Source organism: Plecotus auritus (assembly GCF_963455305.1).
Source record: "Plecotus auritus genome assembly, chromosome: 5".
NCBI classification, from domain to species: domain Eukaryota; kingdom Metazoa; phylum Chordata; class Mammalia; order Chiroptera; family Vespertilionidae; genus Plecotus; species Plecotus auritus.
In genome coordinates, this window is record NC_137776.1 from 49,458,001 (window position 1) to 49,481,049 (window position 23,049).

At 38.9% G+C, this 23,049-nt stretch overlaps 1 protein-coding gene across 1 annotated transcript in view; it reads right to left on the reverse strand.

Moving 5' to 3' along the window:
* Positions 1-10,394: 10,394 nt before the first annotated feature.
* Positions 10,395-23,049, reverse strand: part of ERICH2 (glutamate rich 2) — a 28,577-nt gene continuing 15,922 nt past the window's right edge. Inside the window, exons 6-9 of the mRNA XM_080668807.1 lie at positions 21,731-21,915; positions 12,895-12,952; positions 11,274-11,345; positions 10,395-10,664 (exon numbers count right to left, since the gene is read on the reverse strand). Coding sequence (XP_080524933.1) covers positions 10,543-10,664; positions 11,274-11,345; positions 12,895-12,952; positions 21,731-21,915 — 437 coding nt within the window. The 3' untranslated portion in view covers positions 10,395-10,542. The remainder of the gene's footprint in view (positions 10,665-11,273; positions 11,346-12,894; positions 12,953-21,730; positions 21,916-23,049) is intronic.

Consider the following 23,049-nt stretch of genomic DNA (forward strand, 5'->3'; position numbering starts at 1 on the left):
CATTCCAGTTAGGCGGGGAGAGTAACAAACTTGGGAACCTTGATTTATTTTCCAATTATCTTTCATCCCAACCCAGAATCTTGGGCTCAGCGGAGCTGACAAGGAACTCAAGGTCTGGAACCCCACAGTCCTAGCACGTCGAGTCGGGAGGCAGGGCCCAGCCCTTTCAGCACCAAGGACAGCGCCCACCGTGCGGCGCCTCCAGCCGCTTTAGTCTCCAGCTTTTGGCCCGCCCGCCCGGCTCGCCCCTGCCCGCCTCCCGTCGGGCAGTAGCTGCTGTTTTCCCTCGTTGGCCCAGGTGATGGTGGTGGTGGTGGAGTTTTTCGCCCCCTCCTCCCCTCTCCATAAGAAATCGTACGGAGGGTGGTTGTGGTCGTCTTTTGGCTCTTTGGAATCCATATTTTTGTGTTTTTCACTCCTCTTTTTGTCTTTTATTACTACCGAGGGAAGATGCTTTGGACAATGGGGGTGGAAAAATGATATCCTCTCAAGGGACTCGAACCGGAGGGGAGGGGTGGCCCAGAAGGGAGTGGTATCCGCCCAGCTGTTTCGTTTCCATTCATTTGATCTAAGGTTTAGCGCTTTGAAGAAATGGGAACGCGACGCCCAGAGGCAGAAGGAGTGGGCGAGTGCGATCCCTCCGGACTCTCTCCGGGTCCGGGTGTGCTAGCCTGCAGCCCCGGCTACTCGATCCTGTCCGAGCACAGCCTTCCTTTAGGTCACCGTGGGCTTAACTTGGGAACAAGAGCACCCGCCCACAATGCCCTTTCCCCGGGAGGTTTAAAGATATTCCAACCGGATTTGGAGCGGAGCCTTTCAGCAAAGGAAAAAAGGAGTGGGTGGGAAGAGAGTAAGACGGAGAAGGGGCGCCCACACGGGCTGCGGGGAAATTTTTATGCGTAAGATATGTCCACGTCAAGGTGAGTAATAAACAAGAAACGTCAATCTTGGTGTTTTTTTTTTTTTTTTTTGACGTATTTAGCATTTTTAGCCTCCGGAAAAGGTAATTTAGAGCCACGGTGTTGGTTCATTTCGGTGGACTCTTTAAAGATCTATTTTAAGTATCTAATTTATGATACACACACACACACACACACACACACACACACACACACACACAGAGAGAGAGAGAGAGAGAGAGAGAGAGAGAGAGAGAGAGAGAGAGAGAGAAGAAAATGGCAGTGCTCACGCTTTAGAGGGTTCCCTCCTGAGACCAGGGCTGTGGGAAGCGTTAACTTGACACTCAGCTTTCTTAGGTCGGAGCTGAGGTCTTCAATGTATTTGTGTACTTTAAAGATAATTTCCCAAATCATTCTGGACGTAGGAGACCTTAGCTAAATCGACACCCTTATCCCAAAGAGCCACACGACACGCACTCCTCAGAGACAGGGAAGAGTTAAAAGGGTGGCGAGAGAGGCAGAATTCCAGCCAGATGGCTGGAAAGGACTCCGGGAATTACAACTTTTCTCCTAGAGAGCTGAATTGCTCAGATAACAGTCAAATGGTCCCGTCCTCCCTGATATCCAGAAGATGAAAATATTCTAATATTAAAGAAACTAATCAAGGAGGTCAGAGTGATTTGTATTAGGGCAAATCTTGTATAAATCTTATTCCAAACATAAAGACAAAGGGACCACCAGGTGGCGATAGATTACAATTTCTGAGAAGAAACAACAGGCCCCACTAGGGGGCAGTTCAAGAAAAACTGCTGGCCCTTCCATTCACACTCATCCCCTGCCATATTTCACAAAGGAGGGCGGTTTTGTTTTGTTTTAAATGCTGAGAGATGCTGCCGGAAGTGGCCTGAAACATCCAAAGTCTCTGTCCCTTTGGTGAAAGAGAAGGGGATGCAGAGTATCCATTTCCCACAGAGCTGCTCCTCAAATATAGGCTTAAGGAGGGAACCTTTTGACATTTGGCAAAGTGTTTCACTGCAAAATTGGAGACCAAGGAAATAACAGATCTGGATTGCAATTCCTACAGAGAGCTTTTAGGATGTATCTATCTTTTCAATTCGTTGTTCAACAAAAACTAAGGCAATTTCAGTTCTCCCCCAAAGAGTGGGATGCAAGAGAGATGATTTCCCACGAGATGCTTTCAGCGAAATAGTATGAAGTGGGATACTAGGTATAGTAATATTTTATCAATTTCTTTCCATATAAAAGCTCTTGAGCTATTTAAGATAACAGGTATTTAGCTCTTATTTCAGACTTAGATATATGGAACTGCTATTTGTGAAAGTTCTGGGAGGTTCTGATTTAGTTTTGGAGAATCTGATAACAAATTTCTATTTCAGATAGGGTTCATGCCCTCATTCTGGCCAGTTAATCAGGGGAGAAAATGGGAGGGGATTTAAAGGGAGGGGATTCTTCCTCTTTGCTGCTCTAGTTCATTCCCCTTCATGTAAGAAGTTACATGTAACCTCATTGGAATTTTTATTCTATTTTATTTTTTATTTTATTGTTTAAAGTATTACAAGTAGTAGTACATGTGTCTCCTTTTTTCCCCATTGATCTCCCCCGGCCACCTCTACCCCCCTGGTACATGCTGTCACCCCCCACCCCCCACCCCCCAGTGTCACTGGAATTTTACCACACCCAAGGTTCTCACCTGCATCATCTGAAATCCCCACCATGGGTTTCAGGGCAGTTAGTCATCTGGAGCTCTTTCTATCCTACTCAGTCCCAAGACTGAGGTCCTATTTTCTTTGCCTTTGGGTGAATCAGGGATCCTTTAGATATGCACAACCTGAAATCTCAAGCAGTCCCTAAATATCTTCTCACTGGGGCTATGAGCACATTTTCTCAATTTCATAGCCAGGGACAGGCCATAGACAAGCATCAGAGAATGGAGAGACTTGAACTGGTTAATACTTTTTTTCCTCTTTCCTAGATCAGGACTTTATATTCCCAACACCACCCCCTCTCTCACTCCTCAATGTCAGGCTTGGCCATGTGATTTGCTTTGCCACTAAAATGGAGCTGAACTGCAAACATGAGTTTTGAAGTATGTGTTATGCATCATTTTTGTGGCAGTAGTTGACAGATACACCAAGGTAACCAGGGAAAACCAAGGTGGGACCCAGAGAAAGGTAGGCTGCCCAGGATTGCTTACTGTGAGCCCAGTCTGGCCTAATGGTGGAAGTGTGTTAGAGAACTGTCTTTCTCTGTTTCTCTCATTTCAAATGAATATCATGTGGTGTTAATTGTATGAATCTTCATTTAACTACCACCTCTATTTTGCTGATGAGGAAACTGAAGTCCAGAGAGCTTTCAGGACTTCTCAGACCATACAATGGGAGGTGGGCTGAAAACTCTCCTTTGGTTCCAGTGCCCCATACACTGCTCGGTGAGGCCTCCCAACTTGGCTACAAAACCATTTGACCTTGGAAAATCATTTAATCTCTCTGGACTCCCATAATGGGAGGGATAGAGTATTAGATGAGACCAGACAAGGCTTCCTTTATCTGAAATAATTTAGTAATAGTATTTTATGATTCTCATTGGGGAATCTTCTTATGCTGTGAATGCTAAGGACCCCTTTTAAGGACTTCTTTTCCTCCTTATTACAGAAGGAAAAGCAAAATCTTTAAAGTCAGTCAGCCAAGTTCAAATCTTGATTCTACTTATCAGCTATTACTTATGCTTTAAATTTTCTCATCTGTAAAATGGGGGCTAATATCAGCTTTGTGGGCTATTTTATTTGATACCCATAAAACTCAGCAAGTACCACTGTGCCTGGTTTATGGTATTCAATAAATGTTAATTCTTGCTCCTATTTCCCCCCCTCAGTTCAACAATGATTTTGACCCATTTAAATTTCTCCATGGCTATATAAGCTAAGCCTAACAAGTGTTTTATTTTGTTGCCCATTTGCTTCAGCAGAGCTTGATCATCCCCTGACACGGACTTGAGACACTCTTCTCTAGTGAGTTAGAGGGTTTTTTAACCCACTGAGTTTTGATTCCCAGAGGAGAAAACTTTCTGATAGGATATTCACACTCACCTGAGAAGAGGTGAAAGGGAGCCAGTTTTGTAACGAAGTCCTCATTCTGCCCCAGTGACACTTGCTGTCTCTTGAACATTTGATGCACGGTCGCACTGCAGGCACTTGGCAATGACTGTTCCTTTGATTGGGAAAAAAGCTCTTCCCCGAAGGACTTGTTTCTCCTTATTCTGGTCTTCGCTCAAATGTTCAAATGTTATTTTCTCAGTGAGACCTTGCTTTATCCTTCTATTTAAAATTGTAATTCTCCCTCTCCCACAGTACGTTCTATCCTATCCCTGTTGTTGTTGTTTTTTCGTATATCACTTGACATATTGTATATTTTACTTATTTATTGTTTCTCTCTTTCCCACTAAAATGTAAACTCCATGAGGGCAGGGATTTTTTATTTTTATTTTTATTTAAGACCAGTGTATTTCCAGCATACAATGGCTCCTGGAACACTATAACCACCCAGTGCATATTGAGCTGACTTCTTTTGGGCGGCTGAATAGACAATGTTTTCCTCACCTCTTCAGCTGGCCATCTGGAAGGCACTAGCAACTGCAGAATGAGTGGGAGCGGTCGTTTTACATCAGTTTCTTTTTTACATCTGGATTCAGGTAAGTTGAGAAGAAAATATAGAGAAGGAAAAAATAAGTCCTCAAAAGTCGGAGCCACCTAGGAGACCTCAATTAACCTAAAAGGGATTAGCCAGTTACATGAGTTTTCAAACCATTGCTTTAACAGGTTGTAAAAGATCTCACTTTAACAAGTTTTAGTTTGAGACAAGTTTCTTAAAGTATTCTTTTAATTCCATTTAGTATATACGATTTTTAATATTTTCCCTCTTATTTTCTTTCATTGGTGGGTTGCAAGCTATGAGAAGGTAGCGTTAGCCTGATGATGTTGTCTGCTGATTTAAGTATTCTGCCTCACCTTTGGTTGAGTTCTGATACCAACAGGAAGAAATTGAACTTGGTACTTGGTATGATGGTGAAAAGATTTTCTTCCTAACACACTGTCCAGGGAACTGGAATTTATCATCATTACATAATGATGATTTTCAAATAAAGCTTTTTATGGAAACACATTTAGAATAATTTTATTAGAGCCCTGGCTGGTGTTGCTGATCAGTGGTTGGAAGTGTCAGCTTGTACACTGAAGGGTTGTGGGTTCGATCCCTGGGTCAAGGGTATATATCTGGGCTGCAGGTTCGATCCCCAGCCCCAGTTGGGTCACGTGTGGGAGGCAACCAATCTATGTATCTCTCTTGCATCAATATGTCTCTCTCTCTTTCTCTCACTCTCACCCTCCTTTCCTTCTCCCTTCCACTCTCTCTAAAAATCAATGGAAAAAACATTCTCAGGTGAGGATTAACAACAAAAATAATAATTTTATTAGAGATGAAGATACCCTTAGGGACTTGAGGATATGAAACAACAAAAGCCTTGTTTCATACAAAAGAAGAAGTAAGCTAAAGTATTTAAAAAGGGCAAAAGAAACTCATGACAGTTAACCAACTATTAAAATTATATGGGTAGCCCTGACCGGTTTGGCTCAGTGGATAGAGCGTCGGCCTGCGGACTGAAAGGTCCCAGGTTCGATTCCGGTCAAGGGCATGTACCTTGGTTGCGGGCACATCCCCAGTAGGTGTGCAGGAGGCAGCTGATCGATGTTTCTCTCTCATCGATGTTTCTAACTCTCTATCCCTCTCTCTTCCTCTCTGTAAAAAATCAATAAAATATATTTTAAAAAATAAAAAAATAAAATTATATGGGTAACATCCCATACCATATTCCAGAAAACATAATGAAAATGAAGATTCACCAAACAAGCTCTATATATTGGTCATCTATGTACTTGTCATCACTTTAAAAAATCTACAGCCAGTCAATGTGGATGAGAACTGACCACTGATTGTCAAAGTTATAAAGACACAGACACACACACACACACACATGCGCGCGCGACATAGATTTGAATCTGCCAATTTCCAGACATATGATTTTTAGAAAGTTACTCTGCCTCTTTAGGTCTCAGTTTCTTCTTATGTAAATGGAGATAATAATGTCTATCCCACACTGGTGTTATGAATAAAACATTAAGATATGGAATGCTTAGTATAATGCCTAACACATAAATAGCCCATCAATACATATAATTATTATCCTGCCTTATCTTTAATTACTATCTCTAATCAAAGAGATATCTGTTATGTGTTATCTAATTAAGTCTAAACTAATGACTCCTAATTAAGGAGTGTATCTATAGCCAAAGTATTTCTTCTAAGCTTTATACCATGAATTCCAAAAGATTATTATCTAATACTTTCTGTGGTAGACAGAATAATGCCCCCCCCCCCCCGCCCCCCGCAAGCTGTCTATGTTCTAATACACAGATCTCGTAAACATGTTAGGTTAAATGGCAAAGGGCAATTCAGGTTACAGATGGAATTAAGGTTGTTAATCTGAGGACTTAAAGACAGAGAAGATTATCCTAGATTATCCAGATGGGCCCAAAGTAACTACAAGTTTCTTTAAAAGTAGGAGAGTCCGAGTGTTGAGAATACAGCTGAACGGTTCCATAATATTGCTGCCTCGGCATCCATTTTGTGTGGCTGAGCAACCTACAGGGGCCTTGAACTGAGCCTCTCAGTCAAGTGCCTGGCCTACATAGCAGCCCAAGCATTAGATAAGAGAACCACAAGTAAGCTTCTGATAGGACTTTCCAATGCCCCTGGTGATAAAGTCTCTCCTGCTTCCCAACTATTTCCCTTGTGCATCCCTTTGAATAATCCCCTCATGGGGTTTACAAAACTTGGATCCTTTTGGTTTGAATGGACCAATCTGGCCTTAGTCTGGGAACCCCAAAAGCATTCCTCTTATAGATCCTAAAAAAGACATGTACGCCAGGTCTTGCTCCTCACTCACTGCCTGCAACTTGATCTCCCCAGTCATAAGGTATACCTCCTCTAGGACCTGTGAGTAATAAACTTTCCTATTTCACTTTCCCTTGGGATCTTTGCTGAACCCTGGCTCAACACTCCAGGGTTCTACTTAACAAAAACCACAAGATAGGGGAGAGAGAACTAGAGAGACTGCAGTCTGAGAATGTCCCAGTCAGACATTACTGGTTTTGAAGATGGAGGAATGGGGCCATGAGCCAAGGAATATAGGCAGGCTCTGGAAGCTGGAAAAGGCAAGGCAACCGAGTGTCTCCTAGAGCCTCCAGAACTGATGAGGCCTTGCTGACACTTTGATTTTGGCCGAGTGAGGCCCATTTAATTTCTAACCTCCAGAACTGTAAGATAATAAATTTGTGTTGTTTTAAGCCACTAAGTTTGTTGTAACTTGTTACAGCTGTGATAGCAAACTATTATATTTACCATGCTCAGCTTCTGTAAGTTAACTGCCAAAATCTCCAGCAAATCTTTGTTTTCATTTTTTTTAGGGGATAGCACCACCATATATATAGTTATCCAAGTGGGAGACATCCTTGACCTCTACCACTCCCCCACCTGTAATTCATCACCAATTCCTTTCAGTTCCTTCTACTTCTACCTCTAAAGTAACTCCCTCATTCCATTGCATCTCTCTGCAACTGACTCTTTCTAGGCCACAATTTTGAGCTGTTAGAATGACTATGTACCAGTGGTGTTCTGTAAGTCTATTCTCCACACTTTCAGATATATCATATAGTGTATGTGTGTATATATGTACGTACACACACACATTAAACTGAGATCCCTAGGAAGAACTACATTTCACATCAAGATCTAGGACATACACACATACTCAAACCAGAAGTTTCACAAAAACGTAATTTCCATACTCTTTTGTAATGTGTGCTATTTCCTATTCTATATAATTTAATTTTAAAACACCCCAGCTACTTGTGACTCTCTATAAATTTTTCATAACTGACCAATGGATCATGACCTGTATTTCAAGAAAACATTTTTCTACCTGGCTAGTAGAATGTTCTTTCTAAAATACAATCATTATTTTTCTTTAAATTCTTCAATGGCTTCCCAGTACTCTAAGGATAAAGACTTACACGATCTTCCATTATCCAGCTCTTTTATCACTGTAGCTTCATCTGTTTCTACTCTAACTGGTTCGTTTTCATTTTGCAATCCAACCTTACCTACTTACTTTCTGGACTCAGAATGTATCTAGTGTTAGAACACTTCCCCACATTGTCTTGTAGCAAATGCCTGCTCATTCTAACTTCTCAGCTTAGACTTCACTCCCCTCTGGATGCTTTCCCTGGATGCTGGGCCTGGGTTAGGTGCCCCTCCTTTGTGCACACTGGACTTCCTCAATGCAATGTTTATCACCCTGTATTTCAACTATGACAGTGCTATTTAAGTACTATTTATGGGTTTTGTCCCCCATAGTATACCTAACAGGCCTTTAGTAAATGTTTATTAATAAATGAAACAATTTAGTGGGTTTCCCATGTTTTGGATATTTGGGTATTTGTTTTATTTTTATTTTAATCCTCACCTCACGACTGATCTTAGAGAGAGAGAGGAACTGGGGGGGAGGGGGGGTGGAGGGGAGGGGAGGGGGGCTGGGAGAGGAGAAACATCATTGTGAGAGAGAAACATTGATTGGCTACCTCCCGTATGCACCCCAGCTGGGGATTAAACTGCAACCTAGGTATGTGCCCTAACCTGGAATGGAACCCACGTTTTTATTTTATTTTTATTTTTTCTTTGTATATAGGACGATGCTCCAACTAACTGAGCATTGGTATCTAGTTCTTTCACACCATGGTAACGTGTTATAAAATTTTAAAGAAGGCACAAGTCTGGAACATTAAACAGTTTCTAGACTTTAGCTAATGTGAAGGTTTCTAGAATTTAGTGATGTGTGAAGTAGCATGGAATGCTGTGTTCAAGGTTCTCTAGATCTCTCATACTCAGACATAACCTCCAAGTCTTAATTTCCTCATCTGAATTCCAATACCTGTTAACATTTACTCTTGGATATCTCCCAGCATCCCCAATTCAATTCATGTCACTTACAGGGATAATAATAGCATGATCTTAGAACTATTGTGAGAAGCCAGTGAATTAAATAATAAAATAATACTTTGCAGATTATTTTTTTATCTACTATTACTACCTATACCTATGTCAAGTTTTGCCAACACCCTAAGTTACATTAGGTAAGGACAGCAAGAAGAATGAAGAATAGGAAGAGAGGGATATGATTATCCTGTATGAGCAAACCTCATGATATTTTGACTGTTCAGATAGTTGTTTTCTTAGAACTTTGGTGTTCCTTTAAAAGAAAACTGAAATCTCATTAACTAATTTAATCTGCAATATCAGTTGTAGAGTATTTATTTTATGAACTTCTTGGTGGGGGAAGGGGACCTCTATACTCAGGTAAGCATCATCAGATTGACATATGGTGGTTTTGCTATACTGGGGAGGAATAACAACCCCCGACCCCAAATAAAAAGAAGAGCCATTTGTGAGGTCTGCATCAGCCAGCCCTCCAGTGCTATCTGACTTCTTATGTAACTAGAGGATTATACATATCTGTCTTCATTTATCTCAGTCACTCCTATAAAATGGTGCAGAATTTCTTCCTCTAAATGTTAGCAGGCTACAAAATGCCCAAAGAATAAACTATGCTGCAAACATTTTGGATATAACATCTGATATAAAAATAAAAATTCAAAATACCCACCCACAAATCAGACTGGCACACTGAAAACAAATTACTTAGGATTATATTTCTTATTTTTACCTTAGTTACCTTACAACCTATTTTGAAGATGGCAGGAATTTATTGAGGAATACAGAATCAGCAAAATAATGTAGATTAATACATCAAAGGTGTAATATAGCTGTGTAAATGTTTCATGAAAGAATATAAACATTTCATTAATTTTCACTACATTCATCCACTTTGTGTATACATCCTATTATTTGCCAGGCACTTGTGCAATTGCTAGGAATACAATGGTGAAAAAGACAAAGTTGTACTTCAGGAGGTTACGTTTCCTGACTGGAAGGGAGAAGATAAAAAGGGCAAGTAATTAAATAAGAATGTCAGGTACTGATATATGTTATAAAGAACATAAAGCAAATGATATAAAAGTACCTAAAGAGGTGGTCATGGAGGGACTAAGAGTATGATTCTGGAGCTATAATGTCCATGTACAAATCCAGGCTCTACCATTCAATAGGTATATGATGCCAGGGCAAGTTACCCATCCTCTCTGTGCCTCAGTTTTCTCATCTGCTGAATGGGAATAACAATAGTACTTACCTCATGGGTTTGTTGCATTAAGTAATGTGTGTAGAATAGTACCTGGCACATAGTGCTATGTGTTTTCAAATACAAATTGTTTTCCTCTCTGAGTAACTCACATTGAATCAAGACCTTAATATTAGGAAGGAGTTCAAACTAATATGGATAAATTAAAGTACCTCTATACCAAATAAAGAAGAATGAAATGCAGTTCTCTTCTTTATATTTCCATGCTATACAGTAATGAAAATATATGAAGATTAAACCATAGTAGCACCTTTCATCACCCGTCTTCACCTTCATCAGAGCTTTCTTCACTTGGCTCCTCACTGCTTTCTCCTTCACTCTCCCCGCTACTGTCTTCTTCACTGTCTTCCTCAACTTCCTCACGATTTTGAGCTTTCTCTGCCACAGAAAGGAAGAGAATTGCTTAATATGTTTCTTAACATTTTCACTCTTGAAAAATTTAAATTCTCCTTGCTTCTCCCTCCACTAAGAAATATATATTTCTGGGACATGAGAACTGAGCTGAACTTTGTTTACTGTATAAAGGGTTAAAGTAGTAGTACAAATAATACTATATTCTTACTGGCATGAAGATGTTTGTGGATTGAAAGTAAATTTACAACTAGATCTATAAAATATTTTTTTTTATCATGAATGTAATTCTTAAACAGAATAGGATAATTCAGAGGGTGCTGGCTTTCCTTGGAATTGTGGGATAGTCCCTTTAATACAAGGGGCAATTTACATGTTCTGTTTTCACTGAAGACTGTCGTGCAAATACCTGTGCCCAGGAAGCCCACTTAGTTTGGGTAGTTCCACCCCACAGAGAAAAAGAAGTCATCTTGATCATCCACAAGGGACAAGCTGGTTTCATTTAACCATCCAAGATGACCATTCAGCCTTTTCTTAACCACATCCTGAGGATGTACTTTGCCATTCATTGGGAGAATGGGTTTTTAAATAGCAACTGCTCTATGAGAAAGAATGAATTTCAATTTTTAAATTTACCCATCAGCAACATTTCTTCAATAAGTGATAAGAACTCCTTGGCCTCAGGATTTTCTGGTTCATAGATGAGGACTGAAAATAGACAACAGAGTGTGTGTTACTAATGGTCAAAGTGTTTCAGCAAACAGGCTCCTCAGAATGAGATTGAAACTGTCAATCAGAGTAAGGAAAAACGCACAAAAGCGATAAACACCAACAATTATACCATGGGTGTATTTAAGTGCAAATAGAGAATGATATAAAATAGTTTTAATAGCAGAAGAGAGGATAAATTAACTAAAGTACAACAGAAAATATCCAAATTGAAGCAGAGAAATATAAAGAAATGGAAAAAAACAAAACAAAGCTGAGTATAAGATACATGTGGGACACTATGAAAACAAAGTCTAATTTGCGTGTAATTGAAGATCCAGGAAGAAAAGAAAGAAAGAGAATAGGGTAGAAGTGGTATTTTAAAAGATAATTGCTAAGAATTTTTCAAAGGTAATGAAAACATCAACCCACAGAATTAAGAAACTCAGGAAACCTCTTAGGCCTCCCTTTGTATAAAGACAAAGAAAAACCACAATTATCAAGTCAAACCCTAAAAACAAAAGATAGAAAGAAAAAAAAATAGGGTAATATTCTTCTACTCAAAAATGTCCAATGGTTTCCCACTCAGAGAAAAAGCGAAGACCCTACGCTGTGAAAAGGTGCTTTGTAATCTGCACAACCTTAACCCACGACCTCTGTGACCTCATCTATCACACTTCCCTTGCTTATTTTCTCCAGTTATACGTTCCTGGTTGTTGTCAGGCACACTTGCCTCTCAGCACATTTGCTATTAGTCCTGCCTGGAACTCACTTTTCCCAGATACCCACAAGACTAGTTCCTCAACTTCAAGTCTTTCCATGAGGTCTTCCAGGACCATCCGATTTGAAACTGCGTTGCCTCCTCCCAGGACTTTTTATTCCTTCGTTCCTACTTTATTTTCTTTTAATATATTTTTATTGATTTCAGAGAGGAAGGAAGAGGGAGAGAGAGAAACATCCACGATGAGAGAGAATCATGGATCAGCTGCCTCCTGCAAGTCTCCCACTGGGGATCGAGCCCACAACCCAGGCATGTGCCCCTGACCGGAATCGAACCTGGGACCCTTCAGTTTGCAGGCCGATGCTCTATCCACTGAGACAAACCAGCTGGGCCCTACTTTATTTTCCTAGATAGAATCTACTATTTATGACACACTCTTTAAATGAGTTTTATCATCTGACTGATACTAGATATAAATATGGGATCATTATCTGTTTTGTTGACAGCTGTATTTCCAGTGCCTGACATATGTAGGCACTCAAATATTGGTGGAATAATTGCATGTTAAATAAGGGTTGCTACACTACCTGACAGCAATTACCCATTATCATAAAGGTAAGGATTTTGACTTACCTTCATGGTATTAGTGGTAATTAATTAGTCTTCTTTACTTGATCTCATACTAATCAACCTAATTTATTGTCAAGGAATCACTGAGACATTATCAGGGAAATTCACTGGACTTAGGATAATCAAACCATCTTATATATTATGGGATGTTATTTAGAAACAGAGACGATTAGAAAACAGAAAGTATTTTATACTTACTCATCTGACATAATTTTTTAGCCAAATGGTAGTCTTGGCTCATTTCTGCTCTCAGGAACTGGAAAACATTAAGAAATTCTTTAGATAAGTAATTTCTGAGAGAATTTAAGTGTCAATTGTAAACCCCCTAGAAAATATTCTATTAATGATTAACTATTTTGCTTTTAACATTTACACATGTTTTTCCAGGAGTGAGTCTGTAATCAGTTAATCAATTAAGAATATTTAAGGATTTCTCATGGCAAAGCAACATATGTAGAATGATACCTCTACTTTTCTGCAGCCACACTATATATACACTACTGAACAATTTGAGGATACATAGGCTGATGCAACCGGAGAAGATAGTAAAGACATTAATCACTTGAATATTCTTTTGGTTCAGATACAGCTTTTATTTGTGAACTTAGTCCATAATTACATGATCATACTTAGTAAAAAAATGAAGATTTACAATTACGTATATTCACTGTTTTTTAGTATGGCACTCATACCATTCTGCTTTTACTATTTTTTAAAATATTTTTCTTGTTACAAAATAATACATTTTTGTATGTAGAAAATTTTAAAGCTAAATATACTCATTCTGTCCCCAATTAAAAAGCTTCTATATTTCTACCATCCAGAGATGTTTATTTTTACATCTTTATATTGTTTCTATAAGTGACCACATATTTACAAAAACTAGAATTGTTCTGTAACTTTTAAAAATACATCATGTTCACATTCACATATCATGATCATTTTCTCCCATGGAATTAAATATCCTAATGTTTTTTATTTACTTAGGCTGTAATTTACCACTAATATTTTATTATTAGTTATTTAAACTGCTTCCATTAAAAATAGCCTACACTTAGATGATTGTTCTTGCTTGTGTGTGACATTCTGAACCACATGTAGATACACTAGGTTTACTCTCCAAGAGACATGAACATCGAGTCATACAAAAAACTAAACAATAACAACAAAACTTCTCACACATTTCCATATATTTGGTAATACCCAGGTGCCACTGTAAGAGGCAGTTGTTTACTAGTTTTCTAAGTTTCTCCCATGGGTATTAGATTATATTTTTCTAATGTAAACAGAATTCTTCTTTCTATAAATAATTTCATCAGAATTCTCATTTATTCAGATTAATAATTGTCTTACATTTAAAAAATTCTATTCTTCTAAAAGGTTAAGACATGTTCATTTTCATCCCTATTTGTAGTTTTCTTCCATTTTAATTATAATATCTAGTGTTTGATCTACATCATTTTCTTCCAATATCTAGCTCTTAAATTGATATATTAATTTGGTTTGTACTCTGAATTATTAATTTGTTCCTTTCTTTCCTTTGTACTTTTCCTTATGTTTATTTTATTCTTTTTCTAGTTTTTGGCGTTAATATTTAGTTCATTTACTGTCACTCTTGAGTCATCATCATCATCAAAACATTTGAAACTTCAAGCACTTTTCAAATGTTCTAATATTTAGTGTTATGGTTAAAACTATTTTTAAATGTTATAATTTTAATTGTTTAATTCATGTGTCACTTAGAAGAGTATCTTTTAGTTTCAAGTAATTATGTTTTTGCTCTTATTTTATTATGTTTATATTTTTTAAATTCTTATGGAAATTTTATATATACACAGAAGTAGAGAAAATTGTAAAGGAAATATATGCTCCCAATTCTCACCCTCAAAAATTAACATTTTACCAATCTGGCTTTATCAATATCACTGCATAATCTTTTACCCCCTCTGCCTATTTTTTAAAATAAATCTTTATTGTTCAGATTATTACAATTGTTCCTCTTTTTTCCCCCCATAGCTCCCCTCCACCCGGTTCCCACCCCAACCTCTGCCCTTACCTGCCCCCCACTGTCCTCACCCATAGGTGTACTATTTTTGTCCAGTCTCTTCCCGCACCCCCCACAACCCTTTCCCCCCGAGAACTGTCAGTCCACTCCCTTTCTATGCCCCTGATTCTATTATATTCAGCAGTTTATTCTGTTCATTAGATTTTTTATTCACTTGATTTTTAGATTCACTTGTTGATAGATATGTATTTGTTGTTCATAATTTCTATCTTTCCTTCTTCTTAAAGAATACCTTTCAGCATTTCATATAATACTGGTTTGGTGGTGATGAACTTCTTTAGCTTTTTCTTATCTGTGAAGCTCTTTAACTGACCTTCAATTCTGAATGATAGCTTTGCTGGGTAGAGTAATCTTGGTTGTAGGTTCTTGCTATTCATCACTTTGAATATTTCTTGCCACTCCCGTCTGGCTTGCATAGTTTCTGTTGAGAAATCAGCTGACAGTCGTATGGGTGCTCCCTTATAGGTAATTAACTGTTTTTCTCTTGCTGCTTTTAATATTCTTTGTCTTTTGCCCTTGGCATTTTAATTATGATGTGTCTTGGTGTGGTCCTCTTTGGATTCCTTTTGTTTGGGGTTCTCTGCACTTCCTGGACTTGTAAGTCTATTTCTTTCACCAGGTGGGGGAAGTTTTCGGATATTATTTCTTCAAATAGGTTTTTAGTATCTTGCTCTCTCTCTTCTTCTGGCACCCCCATAATTCTGATGTTGGTATGCTTGAAGTTGTCCCAGAGGCTCCTTACACTATCTTCATATTTTTGGATTATTTTTGCTTTTTGCTTTGGTGTGTTTTGCTTCTTTGTATTTCAAATCTTTGACTTGATTCTTGTGATCCTCTAGTCTGCTGTTGGATCTCTGTATATTATTTTTTATTTCAGTCAGTGTATGCTTAATTTCTAGTAGGTCCTTTTTCATATCCTCTAGGGTCTTGCTAAATTTATTGGCCTTTTCTAGAAAATTCTTGAAAAATCTTATAATCATGGTTTTGAACTCTATATCCAGTTGTTTGCTTTCCTCCATTTCTTTCATTTGTGACCTGTTTCTTTGTCTCCACATTTTGGCTGCTTCCCCGAGTTGATAGAGTGGCTTTGTGTGCTAGGTGTCCTATAGGGCCCAGTGGCTTAGCCTCCCCAGTTACCTGAGGTGGACACGCTTGGTGCACCCCTTTGTGGGCTGTGTGCACAGTCTTTTTGTAGTTAAGCCTTGATTGTTGTTGGTATCACTGGGGGGGAATTGACCTCCAGGCTGTGAGGATCAGCTGTGTCTACGATGGGAGAACTTCTGTGCTGCAGACACCCTTATGAGATAAGACTTGCTTCTGTGGGGCTTTGGTGCTCACTGAGTCTGCCCTGTGTGTGTCCCTTATGGATCTGAGGAGTTGTAATCTGGATGGTCCCCCTCTGACCCCTGGGAACACTTGCTCTTGGATCTTCAAGGAGGTGTTAATTTAGCCTCTGCCTGAGGCCACCCAGCAAGAGCTATGGAGAGATCTGCAGATTCCTCTTCTTTGTTTGGGTTTTGGAGGTGCCCAGATGAGGCCCAGCTGTGAAGCAATGCAAGCTGCTGTGGAGCCTTGGGCCTTCTTTTGGATGTTCTGGGTCTCACTGACTCAGCTGTAGTTTGTTAGGTAAGTTTAAAATTCAAAGGACCAGGCTATTCATATGCAAAAGCCTCTGCACTCAGCTTGGATAGGGCTGAGTCTCAGGGCGGAGCAAACATCGATGGCTTCCCTTCAGCCCTGCCCTAAGAGGCTCCTGGTTCTCAGTGTCCCGCAGTAATCGCTGCAAGAACCTCTGAGAGAAAGCCACCCTTGAGTTTCGCCCACTGCCAGACAGTCCAGTTTCTCCCCGTATGAGTCTGGATCCCCAGAGTTTCACCTGGAACTGGAGTTCAGAGCAGTCAGGAGCTTTTGTCTCCCTCCCGCTTGAAAAAACCAGCCGCGTACTCAGTTGCCAGCCCTTTCCGCGTGCACGCTTCCATACCCCTGCCTTCCGTAGCTCCTGTTAAGTCTCAGTGTGCTTTTCTCTTTCCTTCTAGTTGTAGAATTTCCACTCAGCCAGCCTTCCTGTGGTTCTGGATGATGTCCATTTTGTCTTTTAGTTGTTTTGAAATTGTTGTGCAAGGCAGCAGCGTAGGTGTTTACCTATGCCGCCATCTTGGTTTCCCCTCTGCCTATTTAAAAGTAGTTTATAGATATCACCTCATTTCACTTTGAATTAAAAAGCCAATCATGCCCTAGCTGGTTTGGCTCAGTGGATAAAGCGTTGGCCTGTGGACTGAGGGGTCCCAGGTTCGATTTCGGCCAAGGACACATGCCTGGGTTGCAGGCTCGATCCCCAGTCGGGGACGTGCTGGAGGCAGCTGATCAATGATTTTCATCATTGATGTTTCTCTCTCTCTCTCCCTTTCTCTCTGAAAACAATAAAGAAATATTTTTTTAAAAAGCCAATCACATTATTGCTATTACACCAAACAAAATTAACAAGAATTTCTTAATATCAACTAATATCCAGTCTATTTTTTTAAACATCAGCATATTTTTATTCATTTCAGAGAGGAAGGGAGAAGGAGAGATAGAAATATCAATGATGAGAGAGAATCATTGATCAGCTATCTCCTGAACACCCACACTGGGGATTGAGAAACCTGGGCATGTGTTCTGACCAGGAAGCGAACTGTGACCTCCTGGTTCATAGGTTGACGCTCAACCACTGAGCCACGCTTCAGTCTATTTTTTAAAAAATATGTTTTATTGATTTTTTTACAGAGAGGGAGAGGAATAGAGAGCTAGAAACATCAATGACATCAATGAGAGAGAAACATCGATCAGCTGCCTCCTGCACACCTCCTACTGGGGATGTGCCCGCAACCAAGGTACATGCCCTTGACCAGAATCGAACCTGGGACCCTTCAGTCCGTAGGCCGACACTCTATCCACTGAGCCAAACCAGTTAGGGCAGGCTCCAGTCTATTTAATGAAGTGTTATATTAATAATACTAGCCTCAGAAAATAAAAGGTGCATGGGATCCATTTCAAAGGCTCCTTTACGTTGACCTATTTTTTTAAAAAAAATATATTTTATTGATATTTTACAGAGAGGAAGGGAGAGGGCTAGAGAGCTAGAAACATCGATGAGAGAGAAACATCGATCAGCTGTCTCCTGCACACCTCCCACTGGGGATGTGCCCATAACCAAGGTACATGCCCTTGACCGGAATCGAACCCAGGACCCTTCAGTCCGTAGGCCGACGCTCTACCCACTGAGCCAAACCAGTTTCGGCTATGTTGACCTATTTTTTATTTGCATTAATCTATTTTATGTTTTTAATATAAACATATTTTCTTCAATAGTTCAAAAACCAGTGAAATTAAGAAACTCATACAATGGATATTTGGATAAAGACTTTCATGAAAATTACTTAAGACTTCAAACTTAAGCTGAAGACAGGTTTTAAAAAATTGGTTGTATATTAAATTATTTGTGACAATCAAAATAAAGAAATGCTTAAAAAGTAAACTAGAAACGTGAATTTTGATGTAAACCTGACTGGGGAAAAAAGCCAGTTATAAAAGTCATTTTAAAGATAAATTGGTAAGTTTCAATTTGAATATAATATACTTTATTACAGCATTATTGATAATTTTCTTAGATGTAATAAGGGTATGATGTTAATTTGAAGAATGAATTATTCTTAAGAGACCCATGCTCAAGTTTTAGGGGTGATGTTTTATACTGTCTGCAACTTTCAAATGTTTTTGCCAAAAATATATATTTAAGCTATATATTTATCTATCAAAAGACAGAGAAAACTTAATAGAAACTGAAGTAGAATTGACAAAAATGATAGCATCGTAGACAAACATGTTAAAATAGCTCTTATAAATATATGCCATATGCTCAAAAGTAGAGGAAAATATGAACATAAGGAGAGAAATGATACAAAATATTTAAATAAAACTTCTGGAGATGATAAGTAGAATGTTTAAAATGAATATATGTTATATTCTCATATATTAGAGAGAGAGAGAAAGGGAGGGAGGGAAGAAGGATGGGATTAACAGCAGATAATTGCAAAGATCATGAATTTGAAGATAGCAATAAAAATTTCTTAAGTGAAATAGAGAACAGAGGGAAAAAAGGAGCATCGGTGACCCTTGGGACAATATTGCGTGGTCTAACATATGTGTAATTATAGCCCAGATGAAGAGAGCAGGGGTCAGAAAAAAATATTTGAAGACTTAATTGAATATTTTCCAATCCTGGTGAAAACTATAAACTGATAGATCCAAGAATCTCAATGAACAGAAGAATCAAGGCACATCATAATCAAATTGCCAATAATAATAATACAGATGAAAAAAATTAAAAACAAACAAAATGACATATTATAATGTGGATTACTAAAGATAACGATAATAACAGACATCTTTTCTGAAACTATGCATCTTTCAGAAAGTAGTCTTAGAGTGGAATAACCTTTCAAATTATAGGAAATAACCTGGCAACCTAGAATTCTCCAGCTAACATACCCTTTTAAAAAGGTGAAATTAAGACTTTTTCAGACAAACAAAAGCTGAAAGAATTCACTGTCAGCAGAATTGTCCTATAAAATATGCTGAAGGAAGTTTTAAAAAAATTTGTTATTGAAAGTATTATATATGTCCCCCTTTTCCCCCATTGACCCCTTCTAGCCCACATCTTTCCCTTGCCCCAGGCCTTCACCATCCTATTGTCTGTGCCAATGGGCTATGCATATATGCATACAAGTTCTTTGGTTGATCTCTTCCCTCCCACCCACCCATACCCACTGAAAGAGTTTTTGTTTGTTTGTTTTTGTTTTTCAGATAAAAGGAAAATAATATCAGATGAAAAGTTGGACCCTCACAAAGCTATAAAGAACACCAGAAATGGCCCTGACCGGTGTTCTCAGTGGTTAGAGCAACAGCCTGTGCACTGAAGGGTCATGGGTTCAACTCTTGGTCAAGGGCACCTACCTCAGGTGCAGATTCACTCCCTGACCCTGGTTGGGGAGCATGTGGTAGGCAACCAGTCAATGTGTCTCTCACCTTTCTCTCACCTGTCTCTCTCTTTCTCTCTCTCTCCCTCCCTCCCATCCACCTACTCTCTCTGAAAAGCAATGGAAAAAATATCTTCAAGGTATGGATTGAAAAAAAAAAAAAAAAAAAAAGAACACCAGAAATGTATTCCAAAAAAGATATATCTTCTGCTCTGCAGATGTGGCCCAGTTGGTTAAGCATCATCCGATGCACAAGGATGCTGGTTTGATTTCTGGGTCAGGGCACATGGCCAGCCCAATAAGGGGAGTGCAGGAGGCAGCTGATGGGTATTTCTCTCATTGATGTTTCTCTCTCCTTCTCTCTTCCTCTCTTTGAAATCAGTAAAAAGAAATATCTTCCAATTTAAGAAATCTCTTTAAAAGATATTTGACCATTTAGAGCAGCCGGTGTGGTTCAGTGGTTGAGTGTCGACCTACGAACCAGGAGAGCATGGCTCAATTCCTAGTCAGGGCACATGCCTAGGTTTTGGGCTTGATCCCTGGTGGGGAGTGTGCAGGGAGGCAGCTGATCAATGATTCTCTCTCATCATTGATGTTTCTATCTCTCTCTCCCTCTCCCTTTCTTTCTGAAATCAATAATAATATTTTTAGAAAAAAGATAATTGACCATTTTTAAAACAAAAATAACAATGCATTGTGGAGCTTATAACATACATAGAAATAAAATGTTTTTTTTTTTATATATTTTATTGATATTTCACAGAGAGGAAGGGAGAGGGATAGAGAGCTAGAAACATCGATGAGAGAGAAACATCGATCAGCTGCCTCCTGCACACCTCCCACTGGGGATGTGCCCGCAACCAAGGTACATGCCCTTGACCGGAATCGAACCCGGGACCTTTCAGTCCGCAGGCCGATGCTCTATCCACTGAGCCAAACCGGTTTCGGCAAAATAAAATGTTTTGACAACAATAATAGCAAGGATGAGAAGGGAACATGAAAATGTACTATTATAGCCTAGCTGGTTTGGCTCAGTGGACAGAGTGTGGGCCTGCGAACTGAAGGGTCCCGGGTTCGATTCCAGTCAAGGGCACATGCCAAGGTTGCGGGCACAGTTCCCAGTGTGGGGCGTGCAGGAGGCAGCCAATCAATGATTCTCTCTCCTCATTGATGTTTCTGTCTCTCTCTCCCTCTCCCTTCCTCTCTGAAATTAATAAAAATTAAAAATAATAAAAAGTACTATTATAAAGTTTGTACAATATACATGAAGTTGTGTAATATTAAGTAATGGTAGACTGTGACACAATAAGTGAGGTAAAATTGTTTTGTTCTCCACAGAATTATCAGGAAATGTACAATTTTTTCCTGTGATGTTTCAGGCTTCAATGCCTTTGCATATGCTATTTCCTGTGTTAGGAATGCCTTCTCCTCTTGTTTACCCTTTCCTCTTCCTTTAAGTTTCTAAGATGTATTCATGTCTCTTCCTTTTATCCCATTTCTCCTGTTTCTTTTCTTAATTACTTAATCCTCTGTTCCCAGAGAGTTTCATAAACAATTCTACTAGCACATATTTCTTTTTATTATAAAATATATTATATAAATAATATGTGCTTGTTAGTTCTCAAAGGTGGGAACTGTCTTTATTACTACACATTCCCAGTAACTAGCATGGTGCCCATGCTTTATGTACAAAGCATTCCTTTAAACAGTCCTTGAAGAGTTTTATACCAAATCTACTCTTATTCCTGCTCCTTTTATCAGAATATTGTCAGTCAGTTCTAGAATCTTCTCTCACCGCTCCCCCGGTGAAAGTTGTAAGAGAGATGAGTAGCCAGGTAAGCATCTGTACATGGCAAGGATCTTTTTACTATTTTTTAAATCCTCAAGGCTATATACCAGTTATTTTAATATTTTTAAGTTTCTAAAATTGTAATGCACAAGTAAAGCTTACTTCTGCCATTAACTCTAATGGGGCACGAGTATCCTTTTTTGGACCACTGTCTTCATTATTTTCATCATTGGTGTCATCTTCACCATCATCTTTTGTTGACTCAGACAACTTATCATCAATAACCTGAAGGCAATTTTCATTGTTTTTCTCCTGCTTTGCAATTACTTCATCTTTGCCCACCTCACCTAAAACAACATACATAATTAATCAATAAATACTAAAAAGTTCAAAAATTTTAAATGCTTACTCCTAAATGACAATGTAACAAGTGTACTGTTGCCTATATGGCTTTCTGTTCTGGAGTTTTGTGTGTTTTATTTTTTCTTGACTAAACAGCACTGATTTCCATTTTCAAAAAAGGTAATAAAACTGCCAAATGAAAGAGGAAAAAAACCTATGACATTGAGCTGATGTTAATGTTAACTGTTTAGTGCTTGAAGTTTTAATAAATAGAAAATATTTTTGTTTATAAAGAATATAATTTCAAGAAAAAAGAAATTAATGCTATTCTACCTCCAGAAACATATTTCTTAAATTATTCTTATAGAAGGTAAATACAAGATAAAGAGCTTGGAGAGTAAAAGAAAGGCTGGAGAGGCTGAAAAGCAAATGTCCTTTTAGGTCATGTTACTCCTTGGATACTTGAGAATAAAGTTTCTCTCTCTCTCTCTCAACACACACACACACACACTAGGAAGAAACACCTGTGAATATTCTAGATATAACCAGAGGTTACATAACATTATTAATGATTTTCCTTAATGTTAAGTCACAGTACCTATGACCAAACATAGATGACCCTACAATTAAAACTAAGCACTACTGAGTAACTACCCATTTCGTGCCTGGCACTATGCTGAGTCCCAGCTTCACAAAAATGAATGGTCCTTGATCTGAGTGTACTTGCAAAAACTCTAACTGGGGAGTCAGAAACATATGGATAATTATAAAAGAGTATGGAAGAACAGTGATGAAGATGTGTACTAGGGAAATGGGAGAACAAAGGAGGGCCACACTCCTGCCTGGCGAGTGGTCAGGAGCTGTCCAGTCTGAGTGGATCAGTTTTTCCCGCGAGAGGGGACAGCATGAGCCAATACAGAAGAAGAATGTGTGTGGACTTATAATCACTCTGATGCTGCTTAAGGGTCAAGGTTAAGGCTGAAGTGGTGACAGATGTGGCTGGAAGTCTACTTGGATAATGGAGAGTCTTGTAGACCAGAAGCCTTGGGGACTATCTTAAGAATGAAGGGGCTATTAATGAAAGATTTTATGTAAGGAAACAAGTATGATCAATTTTGCACTTCTGAGGGAAAACTTGG